Source organism: Lynx rufus, unplaced genomic scaffold (assembly GCF_022079265.1).
Source record: "Lynx rufus isolate CCGP_SWC_20201006 ecotype Redwood Valley unplaced genomic scaffold, mLynRuf1.p SCAF_4, whole genome shotgun sequence".
Taxonomy (NCBI): domain Eukaryota; kingdom Metazoa; phylum Chordata; class Mammalia; order Carnivora; family Felidae; genus Lynx; species Lynx rufus.
The window spans coordinates 39,742,754-39,768,487 of record NW_025814856.1 but is presented as its reverse complement, the minus strand read 5'-3'; the positions used below and the strand labels follow the sequence as shown (position 1 = coordinate 39,768,487).

The 25,734-nt window shown below is 38.8% G+C and overlaps 1 protein-coding gene across 1 annotated transcript in view; it reads left to right on the top strand.

Annotated features, from left to right (window-relative positions):
* The window catches only part of SHQ1 (SHQ1, H/ACA ribonucleoprotein assembly factor), a 101,601-nt gene that overhangs the window by 15,198 nt on the left and 60,669 nt on the right, over positions 1–25,734 (top strand). Inside the window, exons 5-9 of the mRNA XM_047097247.1 lie at positions 2,455–2,567; positions 9,380–9,507; positions 18,575–18,729; positions 20,537–20,590; positions 23,409–23,532. Coding sequence (XP_046953203.1) covers positions 2,455–2,567; positions 9,380–9,507; positions 18,575–18,729; positions 20,537–20,590; positions 23,409–23,532 — 574 coding nt within the window. The remainder of the gene's footprint in view (positions 1–2,454; positions 2,568–9,379; positions 9,508–18,574; positions 18,730–20,536; positions 20,591–23,408; positions 23,533–25,734) is intronic.

Below are 25,734 nucleotides of genomic sequence, written 5' to 3'. Positions count from 1 at the left end.
GGCTGACATGAGTCCAGTGGGCCCAGTACAACTCGACCTCTCCTCCCAAGGCCTACGGTCAGCACCTTTTCTGGCCATGTGCCTGGAGGACTTCATTTCAGGCAGGTGAGGAAGAGAGGAAGAGTCCAGATTGTCCTGCTTGGGGAAGAGATGTTTGTGGTGGGTTGCAGTGGAACTCTGAAAGCATTTTTTCATGGAAACATTGCCACAGGGTTGTACGCTCTTTGAATGGAGAGTACTCTATTTAAAGTTTATTATAAGTGGAATAAACTTGTGGGTTACCATGAGCACATAAATACTGGTTTTAATAGTATTTCTATAGGGAAATATATTCTTAATCTCCCAAAAGTGAATTGTAAGGGAACTTTTGGAATGCAAAATTTTATTTGGGGACAGCCAAGAATCTGGTTTTTGCCTGGAATGTTTGTAGTTAGAAGTATTAACGTATTCTGGACGTGACATCCAAAAAGTTTTCTGGGCCCTTTCATTGTATTAGAATGTGCTTAGGTTAAATGTTGTTGATATTACTTGAGCTAATTGGATTGTGATAGGAATGAGAGAATTTTTTTTTTTCAATGCAAAAATTTGGATTGTGTGGGGAGTGTTTATGTTAGTGTCTCCTTGGCTCCTTCAGCTTATTGTAGCTCATTTCTTTGTGGTGAGGTTGCCTCACGGCTCTCGACTTTAAGCTCGATTATTAGGCACTAACCTGTCATTCCTTTTGCCAATCTGTTTTCAGTTTCCCTCCATGACTCTCTCGAGTAATTTCCCTGGATTTCTTTTTAGTTAAGGTTCTTTCAGTTTCTATACTTCTCATTTGTGGTCAGTAATTGGAATGAAGAGGTTGAAAAAAAGATGTCGCTATAGGGATATTTTGCATTGTATGAGGTTTTTTGGCTTCATAATTCTAATAATAATAAAAAAAGATTATATGGTTTCCTAGACAGTTTTCCTACTATACCTATTTTCTGTAGGATTTGACCTAAGAAACATGCTCTGTATCAGTGTGTGTGTATACATCAGTGAAGACTTTTACGGTAAAATTGAATATCAATTAGGATTAGATTTTTAAGTTTGCAGATAGAAAGTCATATACATCAAAATTGCCCTTAAAAATTCTTAAATATGCTCATAAAGTAGAACACACACAGTTTTATATGTAAGTTTTATTTGGAAATCCTTATTTGAGACCAGCTGAGTTAGTCCTTAGGAAGAAACAAAAGGAAAGTCTGCATGTAGATGTTCAAAAGTGATTAAAGAAGACAGTTTTCAGTGATACAAACAGACTTTATTTAACGCTTTAGGAAGTGAACAGTCTTCACTGGGAGACATGGAAAAATGGGCGAAAGGCAGAAAATTTTAATGGGATAAAGAATAACAAAGAAGAAAGATAGGAAATGTCTGATTGGCTAAGGCCACACAGTCAACCTTGTTTGGGGTAAGAGGGAACCAGGAAGTAAGCATAGCACCCAGGGTTGGCCTGGCTTCTGGAGATGGGCTGACTGGGTCTAGTGGATTTCTGGTCGAGCAGAGATTTATGGGCACACAAAAGTTACCTAAGGTTCTGTTTGCTAACATGGCAGGAGCATCTCTATCTTCCAGTCTAGAAATGTATTTAGGGGCGCCTGGGTGGCTCAGTCAGTTAAGGGTGCGACTTCAGCTCAGGTCATGATCTCATGGTTCATGGGTTCGAGCCCCGCTTTGGGCTCTGTGCTGACAGCTCAGAGCCTGGAGCTTGTTTTAGATTCTGTGTCTCCCTCTCTCTCTGCCCCTCTCCCACTCATGCTCTGTCTCCCTCTGTCTCAAAAATAAATAAACATTAAAAGAAAAATTGAGAAATGTATTTAAACATGCTGTTAATAACTTTAAAATCTCTAGGAGTAAATGGGGAAGAGATGGAGAATTGAATGTTCCTGTTGCTTGCAGGGAGTTATTCTGTTTTTTGCTTTTTGTTTTTTGTTTTTTGTTTTTTTAATGATGAATGTTCAGGGGTGCCTGAGTGGCTCAGTCAGTTAAGTGTCCGACTTCGGCTCAGGTTGTGATCTCATGGTTCGTGCGTTTGAGCCCCACATCGGGCTCTGTGCTGACAGTTCGGAGCCTGGAGCCTCCTTTGGATTCTGTGTCTCTCTCTCTCTGCCTCTCCTCCGTTCGTGCTCTGTCTCTGTCTCTCTCTCAAGATTAAATATACATTAAAAAATTATGATGAACGTTTATGTCTGATATATATTGATCACTTTGTTGTACGAATTAAATGAGATAACTTATGTGAAAACTTCTAACAGGGAAGCAGTAGGTGTTTAACAAACATTTGCTGGATTTGAATCTACATGTCACAGGTAGTATTATGGCCTGCTGATCAGATTGTTCCTTTGTTTTGGCCTTTCATGCAAAATTAGATTTTTCAATGACAAAATAGGAGATAGCAATTATTCTTTCTTTTCTGGGTGTTCTTAGGATGAATTGAGTGATGTTATTGATATTAAGGATCCAGATTTCACTCCTGCACCTGAACGAAGGCAGAAACGCCTGGATGCTGAGCTGGCCAAGTTTGATCCTGATCATTATCTGTGAGTATTGAGTTTTTTGAGCGTTTAATTGACCTGACGTTGATTTGAAAATTTTTGGAGTGCCTTTTTAACTATGCTAGGCCTGTGGTTTTGGGATTCTCGAAATTAGTGATGGCTCAGAACCTTAATTGACTTTTGAATTAACCTACAAAGTGTTAAGCCTCTGTGATCTTTCTAAGATACCATTCCAGCATCGGAGAACTCTTAATGTACTTCTTTAAGTTTTTCCTCGCCAGGCTAAAAAGTAGAACACTGCATTCGTGAGAATATTTATAGTTCTTCTCAGTAGACTTTTTGTTGTAATTAATGGTCTATGTAAATGAAAAGATGTTTCAGTTTTTTTTTAAGAATTTGAATCTACATTTACTTCATTTCTTGGCTGATCCAGGGTTTTACCAACACTTCATTTCCGAGCACCTGTAATTGAAGATCTGAGTCTAATTAACAAATAATTGTTCATTGCAGTAGGGTATAAATAAAATCTAATTTTAAGTTTTGTTGTATTTCCCATCTGCCTTGATTGTGTCTTTTGCCATAATGTGTCACTTGCAGGCTTGTATTTGCCTAACAAACTTATCTAGTTGATGCATAGGTAAATAATCACTTGAGCATTGTGATGTCTCTCATTGGCCACAAAAGCAGTACTTCTTCCAAGTAAGGGATTGTCACCTGGCTTCTGTGGATACTCGGCTCTCTTAGGATGTGAGTCCTAGGTTGATGTAGGCTTCAATTATTATTCTTCCCAAGCTCTGGGCCAACAATTTCTAAACCGTTATACATGCAGCTGTAATCATCGTATTCCCTTATATTTGTATAGTGCTTTCAGCTTATCAAGTGCTCTCAAGTGATTATTTAAATCCGTTTTCACAACAGTTGGGTAAAGAAGGTTAAGGGACTTGCCCAAGGTCATACCACTACTAAGTGGCTCCGTCAGGACTTGAAAAGAGTCTTTCCATTTGTCATTTTGTATTTCCTTTTCATGTACACTATTTCAGTTTAACTGCTGTTACTCTTGTGATTAACATTCTATCTCCTGTGACACAGTGGGAGACTAATTGGAATGGCAGAAATATATCTTGTGATGTGCAAATGCATTGAGTGATGTGTAGTGATAAATGGTCAGAACTGTTCAACATCCTAGGGGGAACTGGGTAAGAGCAGGGTATGTTATATTTTGGAGGACGTCTGAGAGATTCAGCTCCATTTATATTGCCATTTCTAATTACCTTTATCTCTCCAATTGTGGCTTTAAAGGTCCACTGAAGAGTAATTTGAAGAAACCTATTTAAAATCATGCTGAATATTTAAAGTGGGAAATTTCATTGTCAGCAAATTTCTCAGGCCAGCATGAAAACAGAATGAGCTTTACAAGAGTAAAATTTCAAGTGGGAGGGAGCTTAATTAGAAGAACTGCCTATCTCTTCTCTTCTAAAACTGGAAGAATAACGACATGGCCTGAGAGAATTAGGAAATTGGAATTTATAGTTAGCAGTGTGATATTATATGCAGCCCTTATTTTTCTCCATCTTCTGTGTTTCTTTATCCAGAAGCTCATTTTCTTTAATAGTATGCATGAGCTATTCTTTCCATTATTTAAAGAAGAGTTCTTACACGAGTGGTTTAAATTTAGTCATGGGCAGGTCGGAGAGTGGGAGCTGTGCGGTAAAGGTTCTTTGTGACTTCTCCAGTAACAGTAAGACTTTGGCTAATTGTAGTTTTTGTGTTACTTCTTACCCATTATTTATATTGGCTGACTGACTCACCCAGATGTGTTAATACTAGAGAAGTCCAAGTAAAATTCTTTTAAATTTTCAATTAAAAAAAATTTTTTTTAGCTCAGTGCTTTTTAAATTGTTCTTAATGGTTAATACAGTGGAGGAAAAGGTTTGCTTCAATTTTTACCTACCATGCAGACAATACATTGCGTGTGTCATGTTAGACATTTATGTACGTGAATGTAATGTACACGCGTAATACATAATATATGTCATTGTGAAGTATATGAGACTTTCAAGTTGTGTGACTTCTTACTGGTCGTGATGTCTCGTCACGGTGTCTGATATTTTACAGGCTTAAGGAAAACTAATTTTAATTCTATCCTAAGGCAGAACAACACAGTGAGGTAAATTCAGTATATAGAAAAATTCATACCTTTCAAAGGCACATATAAATGACTTAGGATAATAACTATTTTTTAGGTCTTGTGTTGTAAAATCTAGAGGCCATTCTGTGATGTTATTCCTTGCTGTGTGTTTTGCAGCCCAGCAGAATACTGGGCATATAACAGATGATCCATAAACATGCATTGTTTTTGATTGTCTATTTTTTGCTATTTGTAACTCCTTTTGGGCATTATTTTTACACTACAGTTTGTTGAAGGTATCTGGAAACATTCTTTAATAGGCCTTCCTGTTTTGCCTGTCATAGCCAAGTTTTCATATTTCTCTTGCCGAGAGTGGTTTTTCTTTCCTTCCCTAGGCATATTGTTTTTTTTAATTGTCAGCATATCTTTTACCTGAACCAATTCATAAATCTGCCTATGTCCTTCTTTGGGAGAAAATAGAAGAATTGAGTTAGCATTCTAAATATCTGTGAGATGAGAAGAGGTACAAAAATGATCCCTAGCATTTGGGGTGCCATTTTAAATTGTAACTTTTCAGTGCTGTAAATTTGTTTAAGAGTTTGATACACTCATCTGGCTTTTGGATTAATTGAGGAATGTCAAGGCTCCGAGTACTAATGATGAGGCTGGGAAGAAGATCACTTGCTTCCAGCATGGCTCTTTATTCAAAATGGCAAGCTTAGGAAAAAGCATTAGAGGAAAATCTCATCGATTTCTTCTTTCACATATGCACTAATTTGTTCAACAAATCCCAGTTTGAATGAACTGCATGCCAGGCAGAGTCACACATACTGAGGATTTGTGTGAATACCACAAGGTCACTGCATTCATGGGGCTTACTTTCTAGTGGGGAAGGAGACAAGATTTGGATTGTGATAAGTGCTCTGGAGAAAAGTCACGTTGTTAAGGGTTTGGGGAGCGACTGGGTATTTGCTGACCTCCTCTGCTGAGTGTCCAAAATTGAACTCATCATTTTTACCTGGAAAGTCTTCCTACATTTTCCGTTCGGTGGAGTGTACCATTTTTCACTCCAGTCACTCAGGGTAGAAACCCGGGATTTATCTTCGACTCCTTTCTTTCTCCACACTTCTAATCCATCCAGAAGTGGTACCATTTATCTCTTTGCTGTTTCCTTCACTCAATCTCTTTCTGGTCCTCCTATATGTCTGGCTTAGTGCAGCAGTCTCATGACTTCGTATTTGGTGTATCCACCTCCAGCCTGGACTCCTGCAAATCCATCAACCATAAAACCACCAGTATCATGTCTTAAGTACTGAAAGTGAACATCTGTTTTAAATCTTCACTGGGTTCTCCATCAATTAAAGTATATAAACTTCTACCTCCTTAGCACGGTGTAGAAAGTTCTCTGTGACCTGGACTGTGCTTACGTCTGGAGCTTCTCTTTTGCCTGTCCCTGTCTACCCTATACGCTGCAGCAGTAATGAATTTTAGTTATTTCTCTGCCTGTACCACGCCACTTCTTGCACACTTTGTATTCATGATGCTCCTGTGACAGCTGTTTTCTCCCTTGCTCCACCTAGCTTGGATAACTTTTATCTTTTAAGACTGGGCTCCAGTGTCACCCCTTGGCACACCCCCTCTCAGACTGGCAGAGGAAGCCCTCCTCGGGGCTTCCAAGTGACAGATCATCTTGATGTTACAATATTCTCTCTTTGTATCCATTCCCATTTCATTGTGGAGCCCTGAAGGGTCAGGAGTGTCTTACTGATCCTCATCTCCCTGATGCTGCATTTTCATGGGGCACTCGGTAAATGCTCATTGAGTGAATGACATTTAGAAACTTGAAAATAAATTCATTCTGGAAAGTAGAACATTAATCAACTTCAGATCTTGTTCACAAAACTCTTGAACCATGGACAGTGTAAAGGATAAGCCATCACATTTTCAACTATTGGGTCTATATTAGTGAGATTTTACCCAAAAGAGTCATTTAAACATTTTGAAATTTTTAGAGGGAGGGCGTGGAAGTGGTAGATTTTACAAGGTCTTGTTTTGTTTTTTTTTGCCATCACTTCTTCTAGGGAGACCCAGAATCATTTTAGATGGGCTCTTCAACTCTTGACTTGTGTCGTCAGCCCTCCAGTATGTGGAGTCCTTTTTTCTCATTCTCCCAAGTTCTCTCTGGGTGATTGTGTGTTCTCCCTTGGCCTCCGTCACTGTCTAAATGCTCACAATTCCATGTGTCTCTCCTGAGCATCAGATTTGTGTGGCTAACTGCCTATTGCGCCAGTCTCTGTATGTCCTGCAAGGATGTCTCAAACTCAGCCTGTTCCAAGCGGAAGTCTCCAGCTATTCTGTTTAGTGTCCCTGTGTTCCTGTCTCGTCAGAGGGCACTGTTGTCCACTGAACTGTCTCAGCTGGAATGCTGGATATAGACCTTGACTCCTGGCCCCCTTTATGTCTACATCCTAAGGATTCTAGCCTATGACTGTAGCTCAGATCCACTTTGCTCCATGTCCGTTGCTACTGCCCCCTTCCAGGCCTCCATGATTTCTGTGCTCTGGGGCTTGCTCCTAGACCATGTTCCAGACCAGTGAGAGCAGTGGGCCAAAGCACACTGATATGAGACCCATATGTAAAAGGTTTTAAGTGTCTAGTCGTTTTTAGTGACAAAAATCCACTAGATTTTTTGGACATGGCTTACAGTGTTGTTGTCACTACAGCGTATTGTTTTCAGCTATCCTCAACTCCCCTTTGCCCCCTTAAACGTGCCTTCTTGTTTCCTGGCCTTTGCTACCTATTCTTGTAGTCAGAATACTCTCTCCTATCTGTCTTAGTCTAGTTAACTGTTTATTGTCATTCAGCTATTGGCTTAGATAGTCTTCCCTTCAGGGACCTTCCCTGTCATCCCAGTTTGACTTTACCATAGATGCTCGTACTGTTAGGTCATAGTAGTTATTACATAGCACTTATATTGTGACTGCTGGGCCCTCCTATGACACTGTAAGTTCTGTAAGGACCCTGACTGCATGTTCTTGTCAGCCGTGTAACCCCAGTGCCCAAAATGGAGTCAGTACTACTGTTGGCACAGGGCAGAGTCACTACTTCCTGTTGACTTTTATTAAAGCATTTTAGCTGTTTACTTGTAGTACTTATCTTTTTGAACTATCTGTCATGTACCTGACAAAAATTGATAATTGAGAATTGCTATTTCAAGATCATTGCTATTCGGTTTTGTCCCATATGTACTTTTATTTCCTCAAGCATAAAAATGGAATGTTTATATTGGTTAATGGCTTGGATTCTGGAGTAAGACTTAATTGGGTCCAGCTCCTGGCCACACTTCTTCCTGGTTCTTTGACCTTGGCCACGATATACAAGTTTTCTGACCCTCAGTTTCCACCCATGTAAAATGGGAGTATTAGTAGTACCCCCTGCCTATGGGGATGGTGTGAAGATTTAAGAAAGTGATGGGTGAAAAGTATTTAGTGCAGTGCTTGGCATGTATGAAGAATTCAGTAAGTTATCTGATTTTCTAATCAGAAATTAACTCAGTTAATAACTCAGTTATCTGAGTTTCTAATTTTAGAAAGATTTCATTATCTCAGTTGAAAGAAAAAATATTTCAGGTCATAAAACTATCAGCTAGAAAATCAACCTGTGAAAACAACCAATTCCTTGAGTTTCTAATTAACTGACATATAAATGAATTTTTCACCATGAGTTCTACTTTTTTGTTGTTCTGTTCCCACGAATACCAGTTTTCAGCCTTGAATGCAAGGTGGTAGAATTTCTGAATAAATGTCCTCCAGGAACCTATTTTGAAGGTAGCAGTTATTTTGCAAGTTAAAACCCAGAAAGTGAAGTACACGCAAATTAATTTTCTCTCCTTTACAAACGTTGCTTTGTTCTTTTCCATAGTTTTTTTTTTTTAATTTTTTTTTTTAATTTTTTTTTTCAACGTTTATTTATTTTTGGGACAGAGAGAGACAGAGCATGAACGGGGGAGGGGCAGAGAGAGAGGGAGACACAGAATCGGAAACAGGCTCCAGGCTCTGAGCCATCAGCCTAGAGCCTGATGCGGGGCTCGAACTCACGGACCGCGAGATTGTGACCTGGCTGAAGTCGGACGCTTAACCGACTGCGCCACCCAGGCGCCCCCTTTTCCAATAGTTTTAAGCCAAGGGACTATTAGGACTAGCAGAGCTAAGTAAGAGAAATTGCATCTTGGTAGAAAGTGTGAGGGCACATGCTAATAAATGGTGTGTGTGGGGGGGTGGGTGGGTGTGCAGTATCTCGTATTTCCTGTTGATTTTTTTTTTTTCCTTTGGTAGAATTAAAAGATTCTTTCCTTTATTGTAACCTTACCAGAACAGGTGGTAGTTAAAAACCTAGCCCAAGTTCAGTGCTTCAGTCCATTTTGTGTTCAGATTTGCCTCATCCCATGCCAGTGCAGTACGGGGGTGGGCCTTCAAGGGAAGGACTGGTGCTTTCTCCACTTTGTTTCTGAGGAGAGCAGAAATGTCACATATCCCTTTAGTCTGACCCCAGCTTTCGTTTTATGGTGATTAGTGACCACTCAGAAAGTGAAAACAGTGCTCATTTCCTTGATCTGTACTTTGAATTAACAATCTCTGTTTCTAATACAAAACGTAAGGAGTTAAGATAAAAGAAAAATGAAACTCAGCTCAACTCTATGTAACAAGCTCGTTGACTGTTTTCTTTCCAGAGCTGACTTTTTTGAAGATGAGGCTGTTGAACAGATTTTGAAGTATAATCCTTGGTGGACTGACATATATTTAAAAATGATGGCTTCTTTGGGAAAGAGTCAGGAGCAAGAAAATCATGCTGCATTAGGTAAGCAACTCAAAATTAGGCTCATTTGTTTCCCGTCTTCCCTGTTACTAAGCACACAGTTGTAATTCTCTCATGGAGGGAAGATATTCTTTTGGTTTGCTAATTTTGGAAATGGAGTCTTCACCCCAGACTGGAAAATGCTACTCGATGATTAGACTGGTCTTGGAACAGTCTTTTGAAGTATAGTTGAATCATTGGGATCCTTTTAAAAATTTTTATTTTTTAAGTAAATTTAGGGACATGAACACACAGGACATCTGTAATAGTTGAATAATCTGCTTAAAAGATCTGAACATTCCACTGTAGTAAGGGCATTTGAGTATTAGCAATGGTGGGAAAAGACCTAGTTTTCATTCCCTTTGTCTGTTGATTGAATTGGATATGTCCTCTCCAAGTTTTTCATGATATTACATCTGTATGTTAGAATTATAACAGTTTCAGATAGATCAAGAGTAGAAGGCCCATGTTTTGCGGTATACTGATTTGGCTTTTTTTTCTGTATTAAAAAACAGTAATCACTCTTAACAGTTTTAGGGTTTTTTCAGTGCATATACCGACATCTGAATATTAGCTGTAAGAAATTTATAAACAGACTCACATGCACTCTGTTCTTTCTTGACTTTCTCCAGTGTGTAGCACATGTTGTACCTCTTCCATGTCGGGCACTTAGGGTTCTTCCTGAGCTTTTAATAGCTGCCTGGCATTCTGTTGTATATTTTTATCATGATCAATGGATATTTGGGCTATTTATTACTGATGGGATGTTTGGGTTGTTTACAGTTTTTTTGCAGTACCTTCTTTGGCCACTCAGTCTGAAATAGCTGCAAGTCTATTGCCTAACAGTACTTTGATTCTCTGCATAGTAACGCGGTCGTCTGTTGTTTGCTATATTTCTGTTGTCTAGCAGAGTGCCTGTTGTATACTAAGTTCTTGGTAAATATTTATGGAAGAGATAAATACTGTACAAAGTATTTTTGTAGTTCGGTTTTGTTAGAGTTTAGGTGATTTCTACCAGATGGAAAAATTGCTGCTTTAATCTTTTATAATTGACTACTGCAGTAGAGAAACTCATTTATAAATAATGGCTCTTGTTACATTCTTTTCAACAAATCCTTGGTTTTATATTTGATTTGAGTTTAAGAATCTTTCAGAGACCTCCCACATTATATTGACACATTTTCAGGTAGAGGATTGCTAACACAGTTGGGATAGGTAATTGTATATGCCACGTAGGTCTGCTTAAAATGTCTGCTCACTCTGAAATCATCAAGGCTATCTGCTGGTCTCAATCAGTTTCCCCAAATTTGGTGCAGTGTTTTGATAAGGTGGTGCAGGTGGAAATTGGTGGTTGTGTAGTTAAGTTTTCTGTCCACAAGGGTGAGCTAGTTGCCCTAAAAATCAAGAAAAGGCATTACCTTTCTTTGATTTAAATTCGAACTTGCTTCACTTGGATCCTTTGTAGCTTGCTCTAGGTCCTGTTTTCTGTGAGAGCCAGCCTTTGAGTTAGTTCTCTGTGTGTAATTGTAACAGAAGATTAGACTAGTTCTTCCCTTTAACCACTGCCTCTCCTGTCCCTTCATCTTCATTCCACCTGTGACATGTATCCCGACTGGTGCTTAGAGAACAATTGTAGCCTGCTAAGCTAGTATGGTGATTCATTTTAAAAATCACCTTTAAAAATAGCAAGGACTTGTGATCTAAAGGTAGAAGAACTTGAGCTCTGTGTTGTTGTACAGAAAGCACTTTTCGTAATGTGCCAAATATAGGGTTAAGGATGGATATAAGCTAAAGATGGGGTTCGGGCTTTAACACCTTGCTCCATCACAGGCTAGTTTTGTGATCTTGCAACTTGGCAGGGTTGCTGTGGAAATCTTATACCTACCACATAGAGTTGTCTTGATGACTGAATGAGATGATGTACTTGAAATCCCTAGCATGTTGTAAATGTTAGAGATTATTATTGTAGACTAACATCAATGGTGGGAGTGCCAGAAATTGAATGGCCTCTCTGTGAAATTAAAATTTTTGTACATTTATGAAGCTTTAGGGGGAAGTTTTTTGTTAATGAGATCTTTCTTTTTTTAAAAAAATGTTTATTTTTTTATTTTTGAGAGAGAGAGAGCACGTGCATGTGAATGGGGGAGGGGCAGAGAGTGAGCCAGAGGGAGAGAGAATCCCAAGCGGGCCCTGTGCTATCAATAGAGACCCTGATGGGGGGCTCCATCCCACAAACCATGAGATCATGACTTGAGCCGATACCAAGAGTCAGACGTTTAACTGACCGAGCCACCCAGGTGCCCCTGTCTTTCTTTCTTGGTCAAGTATTGGAGGTCCCCAGAATTGTGAAAATGTTTTGAAGTGTGTTCACCCAGATGATAATATGGGCAAAAAGAAATAAACCAAGAAATAAACTTTCAAGTCCTTAGCCTACTCAAGGAGCATTCTCGTGCTGTATTTTCCCTTCCACTTCCTCTTTGTTCTTTGCCTCCCTGGCTTCCTTCCTTTCTGTGTCACTGCAGTGGGTGTTGCCAGGCAGATACAGCAGTGTGGGTGAGGGCTCTACCTTTGATTCAGTCTCATCATAAAATAGTAAGCTAGATTGTTTAGAATTCCAGATAAGCCTTAGGTGGTGAACTTTGCTCCCTGTCTTTGCCTCAGTTATGATTCCTTTGATTTTATGATTCCTATGATTTTCATTGTAGGCCTGAGTTACAACACGGAGACTTTTATTAATGATCCCAGTCTTCCTCCCCAAAGGCTTGTAAATGGAAGTGTTAAATGCTATGCTCCTGCTGAGCTCTGGTTTCATGAGGATGGACTTACCACATTTCCCATGTTGTCTCTCCGTGGTTAATCTCAGCCCAAGAATCTTGGCACATGGTTGCATGGTGTGACACCACATAACATTTTTAGTCAATGAACTTCCTAGCGGGGGCATCCTGTTTGGCACCAGTGAGTTCTCCAGTGTTTGTAGAGCTAACTGTCAGTGTCAGCTTTGAAAGTTGTAGCGCTGCGGGACTACCCATTTAGGCTAAAGGTTTGAATGCAGCACATTTTCTTCTGGTTCCCTTGATCTGTTTCCAGAAAGTATACAATATAATAGACAGATTTGCATTCCTCCGAGAGGAGCCGGATCAGGGATTATTTAATTGTTGCCCCACAGAAGACAGATATTTGGGAGGGGGATTTAGAGAGAAGGGACGATTTCAAAGTAACACAACTAGAGAATGTTCAAAGTGAAGTTAAGAAGGTCACTTTCCATTTTGATGGGAGCCCCTTTGCAGTCTTCACATGTACCGATTGGGGTTTTTTTTTTAGCATTGGGAGGTGGTCCCGGGCCATTTGCATCATGCTAGTGCACCAGTGTCTTCCCCAAATGAATTGAGCTTTCCGCTGCCTTTGTTTGACTGTAGATTATTTATAGAAGTATAATTAACCGAAATGTTGTGAACTGTATAGCAAGGCTGCTTTGTAGTGTAGCTTAGTCATACAAATGCTTGACAAATGTTACTCATGGTGGCAATCATCCAAGTATTGTTGGCACCGCATCTGTAGTCATTTCCATTGCCGCTGCTTAGTTAGACCTGATTGTGTGCAAACCTCCCCAAGTTCCCCTTTGGGTGATGTGATTTACAGCTCTAATCAAAAAGGCCTTGGGGAGCTAAGACTTTTGGTTTCTCTAGTGATTTCCTACTTTGTTAATATTGTTATTTATCATCTCTGGTTCCTTTGCTTGAATTTCAGAATTTAAATGCATTTGTGTATTATTAATGAGCTATTTAAGCCAAAATGGACTTGAAAACGCTCAGAAAAAGGTGGTGGTGTGTTTTAAGGAAAGGTTAGGGGCACCTGGCATCCAAGAATTCTTGAGTACATTCAAGTAGGCTTTTCTTACATACACGGTCTTGGAAAGTGACTTATGTTATGCAGAAGCCCTTACTTGTGGGTAATGGAACATCAGAACCTATAGTTCCTAGGTCAGTCTTTACAAAGGATTAAGTGTATATACAGGTGTGATTACTTGAGAATGAAGGTATAAACATTTAGATGAATAAATGTATTATTAAATGGTTCTGGGAATGCTTACCTCATGATTTAGAATTATCTGGAAGCAGAAGTCCTTATGAGTCAACTAGGATAAAGGCTTTTCTCAAGTGAGATAATATCATCATGAACACCTGGCACTTTGCTATTAGCTGAAGTAATGAACATCTCAAAACTATACCTATGAGAATACTGTCTCAAACCTTCTTATGAATTACTAGGGGACTAAAATACTTTGTTAGGTATACGTTCTTCATGCAGTGAATATGTGCTTTCTTACATTTTCCTTAAATCAGATTGCTTTAATTGAACTGAGAGCTTCTATTTAAATTAAGGGATCCTCACATTAGCCCTTCAATGAGACATTCTGCACCCAGTTTATCTGTCTTATTAATTCTATTTCCAAATCCCAGTCTTTAAAGAATGCTTCACCTGACACCTACCTGCATTAAGTTTAAAAGTATACACATATCTTTATGTTGCTGCCAGCAAATTAAAGCAAATGCATTCCCATCGTTGTCATTTATGTAAGCAGCACTTGTGCAAATACATTTCCTGTTTCTTCTCATACTTTTTAAACATAGAATTTCTAACATCATTAAAAAATGATTACATAAATATATTTTAAGATCTGGTTTTTTTGCACTAAGTAAATTTTAATGAGTAGAGGGGTATTGCTTCTAGTAATTTCCAATAACTGCGCTTAAGATTTTTTCCCCCAGAGGATAGAGTGTAAAATGGCTGGAAGGAAGCCTTTAAAAAAAAAGAAGCCATGTTAAAGTTAAGGCTCCTAAGAGAGGACAGAAGTGGGTTTGGGAAACTATGTGAAAAGGGCCCAGCATGTGAGGAAATCTCTCTCTTCTGGCCTTGTCCAGTTGTGATGAGCAAAAGGGCAGTTGTTTTTTTTTTTTAACGTTTATTTATTTTTGAAACAGTGAGAGATAGAGCATGAACGGGGGAGGGGCAGAAAGAGAGGGAGACACAGAATCGGAAGCAGGCTCCAGGCTCTGAGCCATCAGCCCAGAGCTCGACGCGGGGCTCGAACTCACAGACTGCGAGATTGTGACCTGAGCCAAAGTCGGACGCTCAACCAACTGAGCCACCCAGGTGCCCCGCAAAAGGGCAGTTTTTGTTGAGCAGATAGAAGGGATGGGGTAACTGGCTAGTAAGAGAGTGATTTGGGAATACCAAAAAGCAACTTAATTTTTGGGCTCCTAAAAGCATCACAGCCACCTGGTGTCTGTTTTAGTCTTCCTCCCCTCAGGGGCTTCCTGAGTTGGAGCTAGACACGTGAGCATGCAGCTAGTGACTTCCCTGTTGACTCCCTTTGCTCTCCTTCTTTGCCCTCAGCGTGGTCCTGTGCCTAAGTCCTGGGTGATGGGAAATGACGGAAGTGGTGTGTGCCCTGGCCCCGGTCTTGAAGGAGCTTGCCGTCTTAGGCTGCTTGCCCATTGGTTAGGAAATTAGGTAAAAACCTGGAACAGCTTTCTTAGATGCATAGTTGGAAGTCATATGATGGAGATGCTGATGCCTCACCAGTCCTGGATCATTCACTCAGAATAGTAGTGTGGGAGACAAACTTCTTTTGCAGAGAAGCCACTGTATTTTGGGGTCTCTTGGTTAGCAGTTTAGCCTGTCCTTACCTAAATGTAACAGGCAATTCTAAAACCTGGAGAAAGAGCCTTTTAAAGTTTTGTTTTGTTTTGCTTTGTTTTGAGCTACGTTAGTATGAACCACTGGGACTGGAAGCAAAATGCTCCTCTTTATTGGGCCTAACTTTTTAAGTGAATTTGAAACTAATGGTCTGATAGGGCATGGAACGAGAGTTAAAGATTACTTTGCAAGGTAAAAGGTTGATAACCTTTTTTTTAGAGGTAGCTTAAAATATCTAGATGCTTAAGTTTCTTTAGAAATCGCTCTAAGGTCTGAGAACAAACTGAGGGCTGATGGGGGGTGGGGGGGTGGTGATGGGTATTGAAGAGGGCATCTTTTGGGATGAGCACTGGGTGTTGTATGGAAACCAATTTGACAATAAATTTCATATATTTAAAAAAAAAAAGAAATCGCTCGAAGGTAAGTAGCAGGCCATGTTTTACTTACACTAGCTAGGAACTGAGTACACTTATGTTGTTAGTTGTTACTCTTTCTGTAAATCTTGCTCTAAGATAAGATGCATTTTACTTCGTATATATGATAATAACCGATAATGCTCATATTGTTTTAAAAAAAATTTTTTTTAACATTTATTCATATTTGAGAGACAGAAGGGAGTGTGAACTGGGGAGGGGCAGAGAGAGAGGGAGACAGAATCCAAAGCAGGTTCCAGGCTCTGAGCTGTCAGCACAGAGCCTGATGCGGGGCTTGAACTTACTGCCTACAAGACCATCACCTGAGCTGAAATTGGATGCTTAACCTACTGAGCCACCCAGGAGCCCCAGAAAATGCTCATGTTTTAATGTGAGAAAATAGATCCTTGACGATAGCTTGTCTATATTGTAAACATCAGAGGAAATTTATAAAGAACTTCAGCCTTATATACTTGCTTACCTTACCAATGTAGACATAAAGGTTTTTTTTTTTTAACTATTAGCATTTATTAAGTACTTTGCTTTTTTTTTTTAGTCAAGGCAGCCAAATATTGGGTAAGGTGGTTTGTGAAAAGAAATAGCTTTTCTCTGTCCTATCAAAAATTACTGGAAATGGGGGGGGGGAGAATATTGTATTTACAAGTCACTAAAGCTGAAAATGCTTGGAAGTAATAGTTAGTAAGAAAACAACAGATCTATTTGACAAAGCTAATAGTTCGGTACAGTGGGGAAAAGATGGATTACTGACCAAACTGTGCTGGTGCAATTAACTGTTTACCTGGAATTAACCAGAATCCTTTAACATAAAAAAATTACTTCCAGATGGATTAAAAACTTAAGATTTTAGAAAGGAAACTGTAAATCTTAAAGAAAAGATGAGAGGTTTCATGTACATTTTCAGGAGTTGGGGAAACTTATCGGAGACTGTCAATCCAGAATCTGTTTTTTTTTTTTTTTTTAAAGATGGATGTATTTGGCTACATGCAAAAAAATAGATAAATCAATGGCAAAGGATCCCATAAACAAAGTCAGTAGAGATACAGTCGATTTGGAGATATGACTAGGGTTCATATCTATAACAGCAAGTTCTTAAAAATTTGATAAGACAAGCCATCCAATAGAAAAAAGTGGGTAAAACACATTGAATGGTTCGTTCAGAGGTTGCCAGCAAACCTATAAAATAATGCTTAAAGTTTAGCAGTTAGAAAAATACTAACCGCAGTAACAGTGGTATATCATTGTATTAGGTTTCTTTTGCTGTGTAACCAATTACCACAAATTAGAAACAGTTCTAATTTGACTCATTTTCCATGGCTCAGGACTCGAGTTTGCTAGCTGGGTTCTCTGCTCAGGGTCTTATCAGGGTGTACATAAATATGGCCATCTTCTCTTTTCTTTTTTCATATGTGTTGGTAGCTATGTTCTTTTCTGGACCTCAGGGTTCTTTTCCAGGCTCATTTGATGGTTGGCAGAATTCTGTTCTTGCATCTGTAGAACTAAGGTCCCAGTGCCCTTACTGGCTGTCAGCTGGAGGCTACTCTCACATCTCACAGCTCCCCACACTCTCCTGCCAAACAGCCTTCTAACAACATGGCATCTTATTTCTTCAAAACCAGCAGTGAGTCTCTGGCTCCAGTCTGTTCTTTAAAGCGACATAATCATGACAGTGACTGTCCGATCACCATTGCCATATTCTTTTGGATAGAAGCAAGTCACATATTCTGCCCACATTCACTGGGTCTCCTCTTAGAATTCTTCATACTACAGTCACTTCCTATCTGTTAAAATGGAAATGAGTAGGAAAAGCTATGATATTTATCGCTGGGTGGGAGGGATGGGTGTAGAAGGAGAACTTGTATCCAGGGCCATTAAAAAGGAGAGTTGTAGCCTTTAAATAAAGTATTCTTAAAAAACAGATGCACTTTTTAACCCAGTGAATTTACTCTCGGGAATCTCTTTTATAGAAATAAAACCTCCCAGTATCCAAGGATGTGTGGTAAGGACATTTATGCAGTCTTACTAGCAGTGGCAGAAAACTGGAAGCATAGTGGATGCCCATCAGTAGGGGGAGTGGTTGGATAGAGCATACCACACCATGGAATATTCTGCGCCTTTACAAAAATTAGCTAAGTGCCAGTTGACTTGGAGAGATTTGCCAGAGTTATTCAGTGAGGTAGGCTAGGTGGAAAAAAAGGATCGAATTCTATGGGTGGGGGAGGGAGGATCATATAAATTCCTTTGTATATGTTTATGTGTCTGTATAGCATTACATGATTATAGAGAAAAATATGAAATGATATATACTAGATTTTTAATGTGGGGGAGGCTGTTGTTGAAGTTGTAGACAGGGTGAAAGCCAGAGAAGAAAAGACACACTGTTGAAAAGAACCACCTTCTTCCCACAAGTCAAATATGTGTGATGTGGTCCCATTTGTGTGTTATGTAGGTAATACTTTGTGTCTAAAAGATATTAATAGATACTTTGCCCTTAACATTGCCTATTATATGGGAATATTCCTATTCTTTTGTATAGAACTTTCAAAATGGATAATGAATATTTACAGAGTGCTTTATTTAGCCATTATGTTTTCTGTTCTCAAACTGTGTTACCTGAATTTTAAAGTCAATAGCTCTGGCATTTAGATGCCTTGAATACAGGACAGTGTAGCAAAAAGAGGGGGCATCCCGGAAGTAAGGAATAAATACTGTTTAGACATTTCTCCTTTATTTAGCTCTACTAGGGTTTGAGCAGATGCACAGCCCTTAATAAAACTGTGAAGCCTCGTTTAAAAGTTCCTTCTATATTCAGAGTTAAATTACTCTTATTTCAGTTTCTATAATCGAAGTTCTAATTTTGACAAATCCTCCGCACTGGGTTTTTTTTTTTTTGCAAAACTGAATGGAGTGTTTCATTTTTAAATGCATTTTTTTCCTAGTGTCTTTTTCTGAAGAAGAGAAATATCAGCTGCGAAAATTTGTCAATAAATCTTACCTACTGGACAAGAGAGCTCTTCGCCAAGTGTACTACAGTTTGATTGATATCCTTCTGGCATATTGCTATGAAACTCGTGTCACTGAAGGAGAGAAGAACGTAAGTGCACACGTGTCTGTGCATGTTGGCATACGTGAGCAGACTAAATCAACTGTACGGCGTCACTCCTGTGGAGAGTAAGCCCTGTTGGGATGATTTATTTGGGGGATGCTCCTGGCAGAGCTGCACGTGCGTGTTAGTGGTGGGTACCGATGTGAGCACATATTGCTGGCTTGTTCTTTTTTCCTTCTCTCTCTGCGCATCAGTGTCTATCACATGGTGGAGTGGGGCAATAAAGCTGAGGGTAGAGAAAGGATATCCTGAACTCTCATCTCTTTAGGAGACGACTTGTTCAAAGAGGGCTGTTTCCATGTGACACTTGACATTGGCAAGAGGTGAACTTTACCATACCCGTTTACATTCTCTGGCCAAGCTGTCCATGAGCGGATGTGAGGTATATCTATTTTACAAAAAAGGGAATCTGAGCATTTTTCTGCAGGTGTCCCTCAATTTATATAGTATGTATGCTTCTGAAAAAATTACATGTAAATTACATTTTGAAAAACCTGAATCCTATCTTTTTTGCTATTTAAAGAAATCTTGTAAAAGTAAAACCTTTTGTAAAGAACATTATTTCTTAAATGGTCTTGTTTTAATAATATAAACATTTTTTGTATCTCTTCTTGATCCACATTTGATTTTATAAATGAAGAGTTTAACGTCTTTCTCACCTATTTCAGTGATCATACATTTTAAAAAGGCTGAAGAACCAAAAAAGTCTTTCCAGTCCATGTGCCCCTGCAGCTGTTTATAATTGTACTTGCTCAAGAGTTGTTTTCAAGCTGAGCATATGCTCTCCTTTTTTTAAAATTATGCAGATAATTCCTATCAGTATAAAAGGAAAATATAGGTATGAAAAAAATAATTAAAATTTCCCATAATGTCAGCCATTGAAATAGCTACTGTTATAAGGAGATACATCTCTTCATCCAGTCTTTCATTGTGTACGTGTGTATGCGTATTTAAATTGGGTCACGATGTATATTATTTAATCTGCTTTTCTCACCATCACAGCATTAGCATAGTATTAGGATTAGAATTTGATATGTGCCAAATTTTCTGTTGTTAGGATTCTGAAAATTTCAAAGGTGACTCTTGGGATTTGCATTTGACTCCCAAATGAATATTAACGAGTATATCACGGGCACACTATAGCTGGAAATGGTTTTTGTTTCTGTTCAGCGTTTAAGGATAACTGTACTTGGAGAAAATATTTTCTTTTATGAAAAAAGTACTTCACATTATTGCTTAAGGAAATGAGTGAGTGTGTTCAGTCATGCCTGATAAAATTGACCATTTTTGATTCTTTTATTTGCATGTTTGATGCCGCGAAGTCTTGCAACTTCAAGACCTTCTCTAGAATGCACTTACTCTCACAAGCCTTCTCTGAAAGGCCATATTTCGAGCATCTTTTTAAGTGCCACAGTCAGCCCTTCAGCATTATCTTTGAGTCCTCTGGCAGATTACTTACAGAATGTTTGGGTAAGTTAGTTGAGAAGGACAGTAATTGAGCAAACATCACTTTGCTTTAAGTTTTAGTTTCAAAGCCCCTGCTTGTTTGCTCTTATGTTCTGGTACTCTTATCAGTGGAAAAGCTTTACTTTGTGAAATCCCAAGGAAAGTAGGCAGAAACTTGCCTTTGATAGCTTCTGCAAAGCAATTATTTTTCCTCAGCCACAGACGCTTCTTAGTTCTTATGTATGGCAGTACTACTGAGACACTGGTTGAGTGAATGGATATATTTACTTTATTTTTGAATGACTTTACCTCGAAAATGACACTGCTCTTTTCTCCAAAACAAATGAAGGTTGAGTCTGCATGGAACATTAGAAAACTGAGTCCCACACTGTGCTGGTTTGAGGTATGATTTTCATTTGCAGTTCTTGCCATTTTGTTTGTTTAGAAAGTTCTTTTTTTCTGTCGCCATTAGTTTGTTGTGGGTAATTCAAGCAATTCCTTAACTTTTTTAAAGTGGAAACTTGATTATACAAGTTTTTTCCCCCCATCTTTTTAAATAAAATTCTGATTGCGTTTGTAACTCTTCTAATGAAGCTAGATAGGGTATTGTAGCATTTGGGAGAAGGAGAGCAGCGTTTGTAAGTTGGTGAGTATTGGGGCTCAGAGCTCAAAGTTGGGAAGCAAACCTAGGTGATAATTCTACTAGGGGCCATTTCCTGGCCATCAAAAGCTGTGCTAATAAGCCTTTTATATGTATTACCTCTCCTGTTCATTCCAGTCAGTCTGTGAGATAAGTATTACTGCTGTGTTACAGACGATGAAGCTTAGATCATAGAGTTTAAATAACTTGTCCAAGGTCCTACAAGTAGTATGGTCAGATCTGATAACTCTTCTAGTATAGTAATCATTGTTTTTATAAATACTTCCCAGTAAATCGTTTTGTAGATCTTATCAAAAATATCAGAGGATGCCATTTTAAAATTTGCTGGCTCTGAACAAATTGTTGAATATAAAAACAGCAGTTAAAAGTAGAAGGGCACCTGATGGCCTGATGGCTCAGTCAGTTGAGTGTCCGACTCTTGATTTCGGTTGAGGTCATGATCTCAAAATTCATGAGATCGAGCCCCACGTCGGGCTCTGCGCTGTCAGCGTGCTCCTCCTCACTCACACACATGCTTTCTTGCTCAAAATAAAGAAACATTTAAAAAAGTTTTTAGGGGCGCCTGTCTGGCTCAGTTGGTAGAGCATGTGACTCTTGAACTTGGGGTCATGAATTTGAGCCTCACACTGGGTGTACATACTACTTAAAAAAAAAAAAAGAAAGAACAAAAGCTAGCATGTAAAATAATAAAAGCTAGCATGTAAAAAAAAAAAAGTGTCATTTTACACAACTAACAGTTGCATCATCAATTAAGTCAATTAGTTTTTTGCTTTTCCAGTTTAGGCCCCCTGAGTGGCTCAGTCAGTTGAACATTGGCTCAGGTCTTGATCTCGCCGTTTGTGGGTTCTAGCCCCAAGTTGGGCTTTGTCCTGACAGTGTGGAGCCCACTTGAGATTCTCTGTCTCCCTTTCTTTCTCTGTTGTTTCTTGCTCTCTCTCAAAAATAAACATTAGAAAAAAAATCCTAGATACAGTACATTGTAAGTTATAAAATCAAGGTTGTTTCATGGCATCACTTTTTTTTACAGTTTATTTGTTTTGAGAGAGAAAAAGCATGGGTGCACGGGGCGGGGTGGTGGGGATGGGCAGAGAGAAGAGAGGGAACATCCCAAGGAGGATCCATTCTTTCAGCTCAGATCCTGACAACGACACGGGGCTCAATCTCACAAACCAAAAGATCATGAGCTGAGCCAAACACTCAACTGACTGAGCCACCCAGGCGCCCTTCATGGCATCACTTTGTTTAAATAATAGATAAGATGGGAACAGGAACTGAAACATTGAGCTTTGTTAGAGAATTTTGCTACTCCAGAGAATGTTCCATGAACTAATGGCTTGACCAGCATCTCAGCTGGGAGCTTGTTAGAGAATCTGAGTCCAGACCCACTGAAGCAGAACCTGTAGCAAGATCTCCAGGGATTCGTATCCATGTTAAAGATGGAGGAACACTGCTCCCTAGACTTCATTTGAGTTCTACTTATTGCCGTGATCAGCATGTAAGGGAGAAACTGGATTTGGTAATAATGGCATCGATTACTGATGTTGAAAACAAAGTAGTCAGTAACTGAAGAGTTTCATAGTTCTTTTATTAAAATCTACATGAATAAATTCACCTATATATGATTTCATTTTGAAATTTTTATTGATTTTGAGATAACTTAGAATTGCCAGAGCTATTGAGAGCTATGTGAAATTTTTATTAGTTTTTGGTAGAATTTTTTAAAAGTTTATAGTTCTTTTTAGGTATAAACTGTTCTTTGTGATATACTCAATATTCTTAATCAGATCTCTCATTTGTTAAGGATTAATATACATGGAAATTTTTCTGCTCCCTTAGTTTTACTTTTATATTTTAAGTTTTATATATGGGTTACATTTTTCATACAGTTTTAATCAAAATCCAATTAAAAAACAATTTTGTGCAAAATTGCGTTCGTCTAGTGTTTTCAGTAAGTTTTGAATTGCTGATGGTTTCAGTTTGATACTATTCAAGATAAAATAACTTTTTTCAAGAAAGCACTTTTCTCTTTGATAAGTGAAAGCAAATTACTGAAATAAATACCATGTTTTTCTCATGCCCTAAACACTAAAAAAGAAGAAAAAGAAAAAGTAGAAGAAGAGGGAGACTGTGAACACACTTCACTAAAGAGTTCTCCATCTTTCATCTACACCATCTTGAGTGGTCCTAAAGGACAAAAACATGAAACATATATCATTTAACAGTGTCTTTTATGTGCATCTGTATTTTGTTAGTACCATGTGTTTTAGATTCATATTTGTAATTCTTAAAGGACTTTTTGAAACTTTCCTGCTGCATATGTGATTTTTAAGGAGCATTTGTGATATCTTGATGAAGTATGAGAAATTACAAGGACTGCAATTAAATATTTTATTGTAAGGTGTACAAAAAGCATCTCATTTCACGGTTTTATATTTCTCTCTTGCATGGCTTTGTGATGATCCAAACTTATAGTTTTTAATTGAGAGTAGTTTCATATTTCGTTGTGTCCTTTTATTTATGTAATATGGAAATGATTACTTATTTAAACTATACTTCACAGACTTGGACTAATGTTCATGAAATCCTGGTGTCTTTTGGAAGAAGAGTTTTATGCTACCCACTTTATCGCCACTTCAAGCTGGTGATGAAAGCTTACAGAGACACTATAAAGATCTTGCAACTAGGTAAGATACTCCTGTGCTTGCAGATTTGAGAGGGAAAAAGTTATGTTTTTAGTCTGTGAGGATGTAGTCATGATTTTTGCTTCTCTATGCATAAATCAGTAATGAAGATCATCAAATCCAATCACTTCTCCCTGCCAAGTATAAAAAGCCATAGTTCGTCTCTGTAGATACACTCTTTTCTGAGAGCTGCTGGGAGGGGCAGTGGAGAAGGTACACACGATTCCAGACCAGTTCATATTAAAGTAGAGTGCATCATTTAGTATTTCTTGGAAGCCTGCAGTTTTCTAGGCACTATGCTAGGATTGTGGGTATAATAATAATAAGATCTGTTCCCTGTTTCTGTGCAGTTTACAGTTTTGCCAGGGCGACAGATGACAAGTAAACAATTCCATTATAGAGTGAGAAGTGCTCTGCTGGGGGATGTAGTGATCACGGGGAGGGGGCACAGAACCTGGACTTGGGAGGTCAAGAAAGACTTTCCAAACAACAGCACAGCTACTCTGAGGACCTTTGACTATTGCAAATCTAACCTGAAGAGACAAACATTTCCTGGTTTTAAGGATGTGGAAAATTTTGAGCTCTGAAACAAATTCCGAAGTGACTATAACAGTATCGTTGGATTAAGTATATAATTTCCAAAGTAATGAATTTGAAGGTGGCAGCATCCGTTTGTATGGATTAGTTCTGGCACATTTATTTAAAAGTCACTTTCCATCCTTTATGGTCATTTCTTCTATTCTTCCCTGGGGAGTCTCATTGTTCCTTGGTCCTTAGGTAAAATACTTCTAGGTGTAGGTTTTCAGACTTGAGGGTAAGAAGGAGAAAGTAAGGAAGCTCTTCCCTTTACACCCACTTGAAGTCATTGGCTTGAAAGGAAGAATCCCATCTCCAACGTTTGTCCCTCCTAGAGGTATTCCTAGGTTTTTCTTTGACTTCTGTGTGACATATCACCTTCTATCCTGGAAGCAGAAAATCAGTTTTGAAGTAGATTCTTTTAAGGTAGACAATAATTATCAAAATGAATTATGGTTAAATGAAGGATACCTTTTTATTAATCCAGTTGGCTTAGGCCATCTGTATTTTATTTCGAAGGATTGTTGCTTGTAAAATTGCAGAGCTACTACCTTTGAAAAAAATCAGTCTTTCTTAACTCATAGGTAGAAAAGAAACTGCTTTGTTTTTTCTTATGTTATTTCTTCTTGCCCCCCTTTTTTTTTTTAGACGTTTATTGATTTATTTTTGAGAGACAGAGACAGGGTGAGAGCGGGGCGGGGTAGAAAGAGAGGGAGACACAGAATCCAAAGCAGGCTCCAGTCTCTGAGCTGTCAGCACAGAGCCCGACGTGGGGCTCAGACTCACAAACGGTGAGAACACGACTTGAGCCAAAGCCAGATGCTTAACCAGCTGAGCCACCCAGGCACCCCTCTTGACTTTTAAGAGGTTTCTTGAATTGTAAAAAATTACCTTGAAAGATCAACCTACTATAAGTGACTTGAACTTGAGTTACATGTCACAATTAATTTCTTGTTTGTATTAGATGATCTTTGCGTTATTCATAGATTTAAACAATGAGAGTAAATTTGCGATTATCCTGTTACATCATGGTTTCCAGATGGAAAACTGGCAAAAACCCCTATGTGTGTGTGTGGGCGTGCCCTCAGGCACATAGTTGCTACTCTTTATTCTGGGGAGTAATCTAGTTCTCTGAATTTTTATTTGAAAAGTAATCAGTTCTGTGATTGCATAACCAGAAATAAATTCGATTGTGTCGACTTACATGGTAATCGGTTACTCTAATAGTTTTAGTAGGTGAGAAGTGGAATTTAGACTTAACTTTACATCTTTATCCATCTGACAAGAAATAGTCTTATCAGCCGTGTCTTGATAGCAACAGAAACCTTAGGTAACACACTGAGGTCTGTCTGCTGAAAATGAGTGGGAAGCCTCTATAAACTGTACACAACATGTTCTGTGGCTGATTTGGGTTGTGGTTAGTTAGTTAGTTCTGAGACAGAGCTGGGTTGTCTAGAATTCCCACCATAAGCTATGGGGAACACAAGCTCCGGATGAGGGTTGTAACCTGTGTTTATCCAGGTGGATGGCACAGGGACGCCATTATTGCCATTGAAGAGTCTTGTGTGTTTGGATACCCCATGATTTCAATGGGGATAGCTCTTCTGTGGCATTGAATGTTTTCCAAAA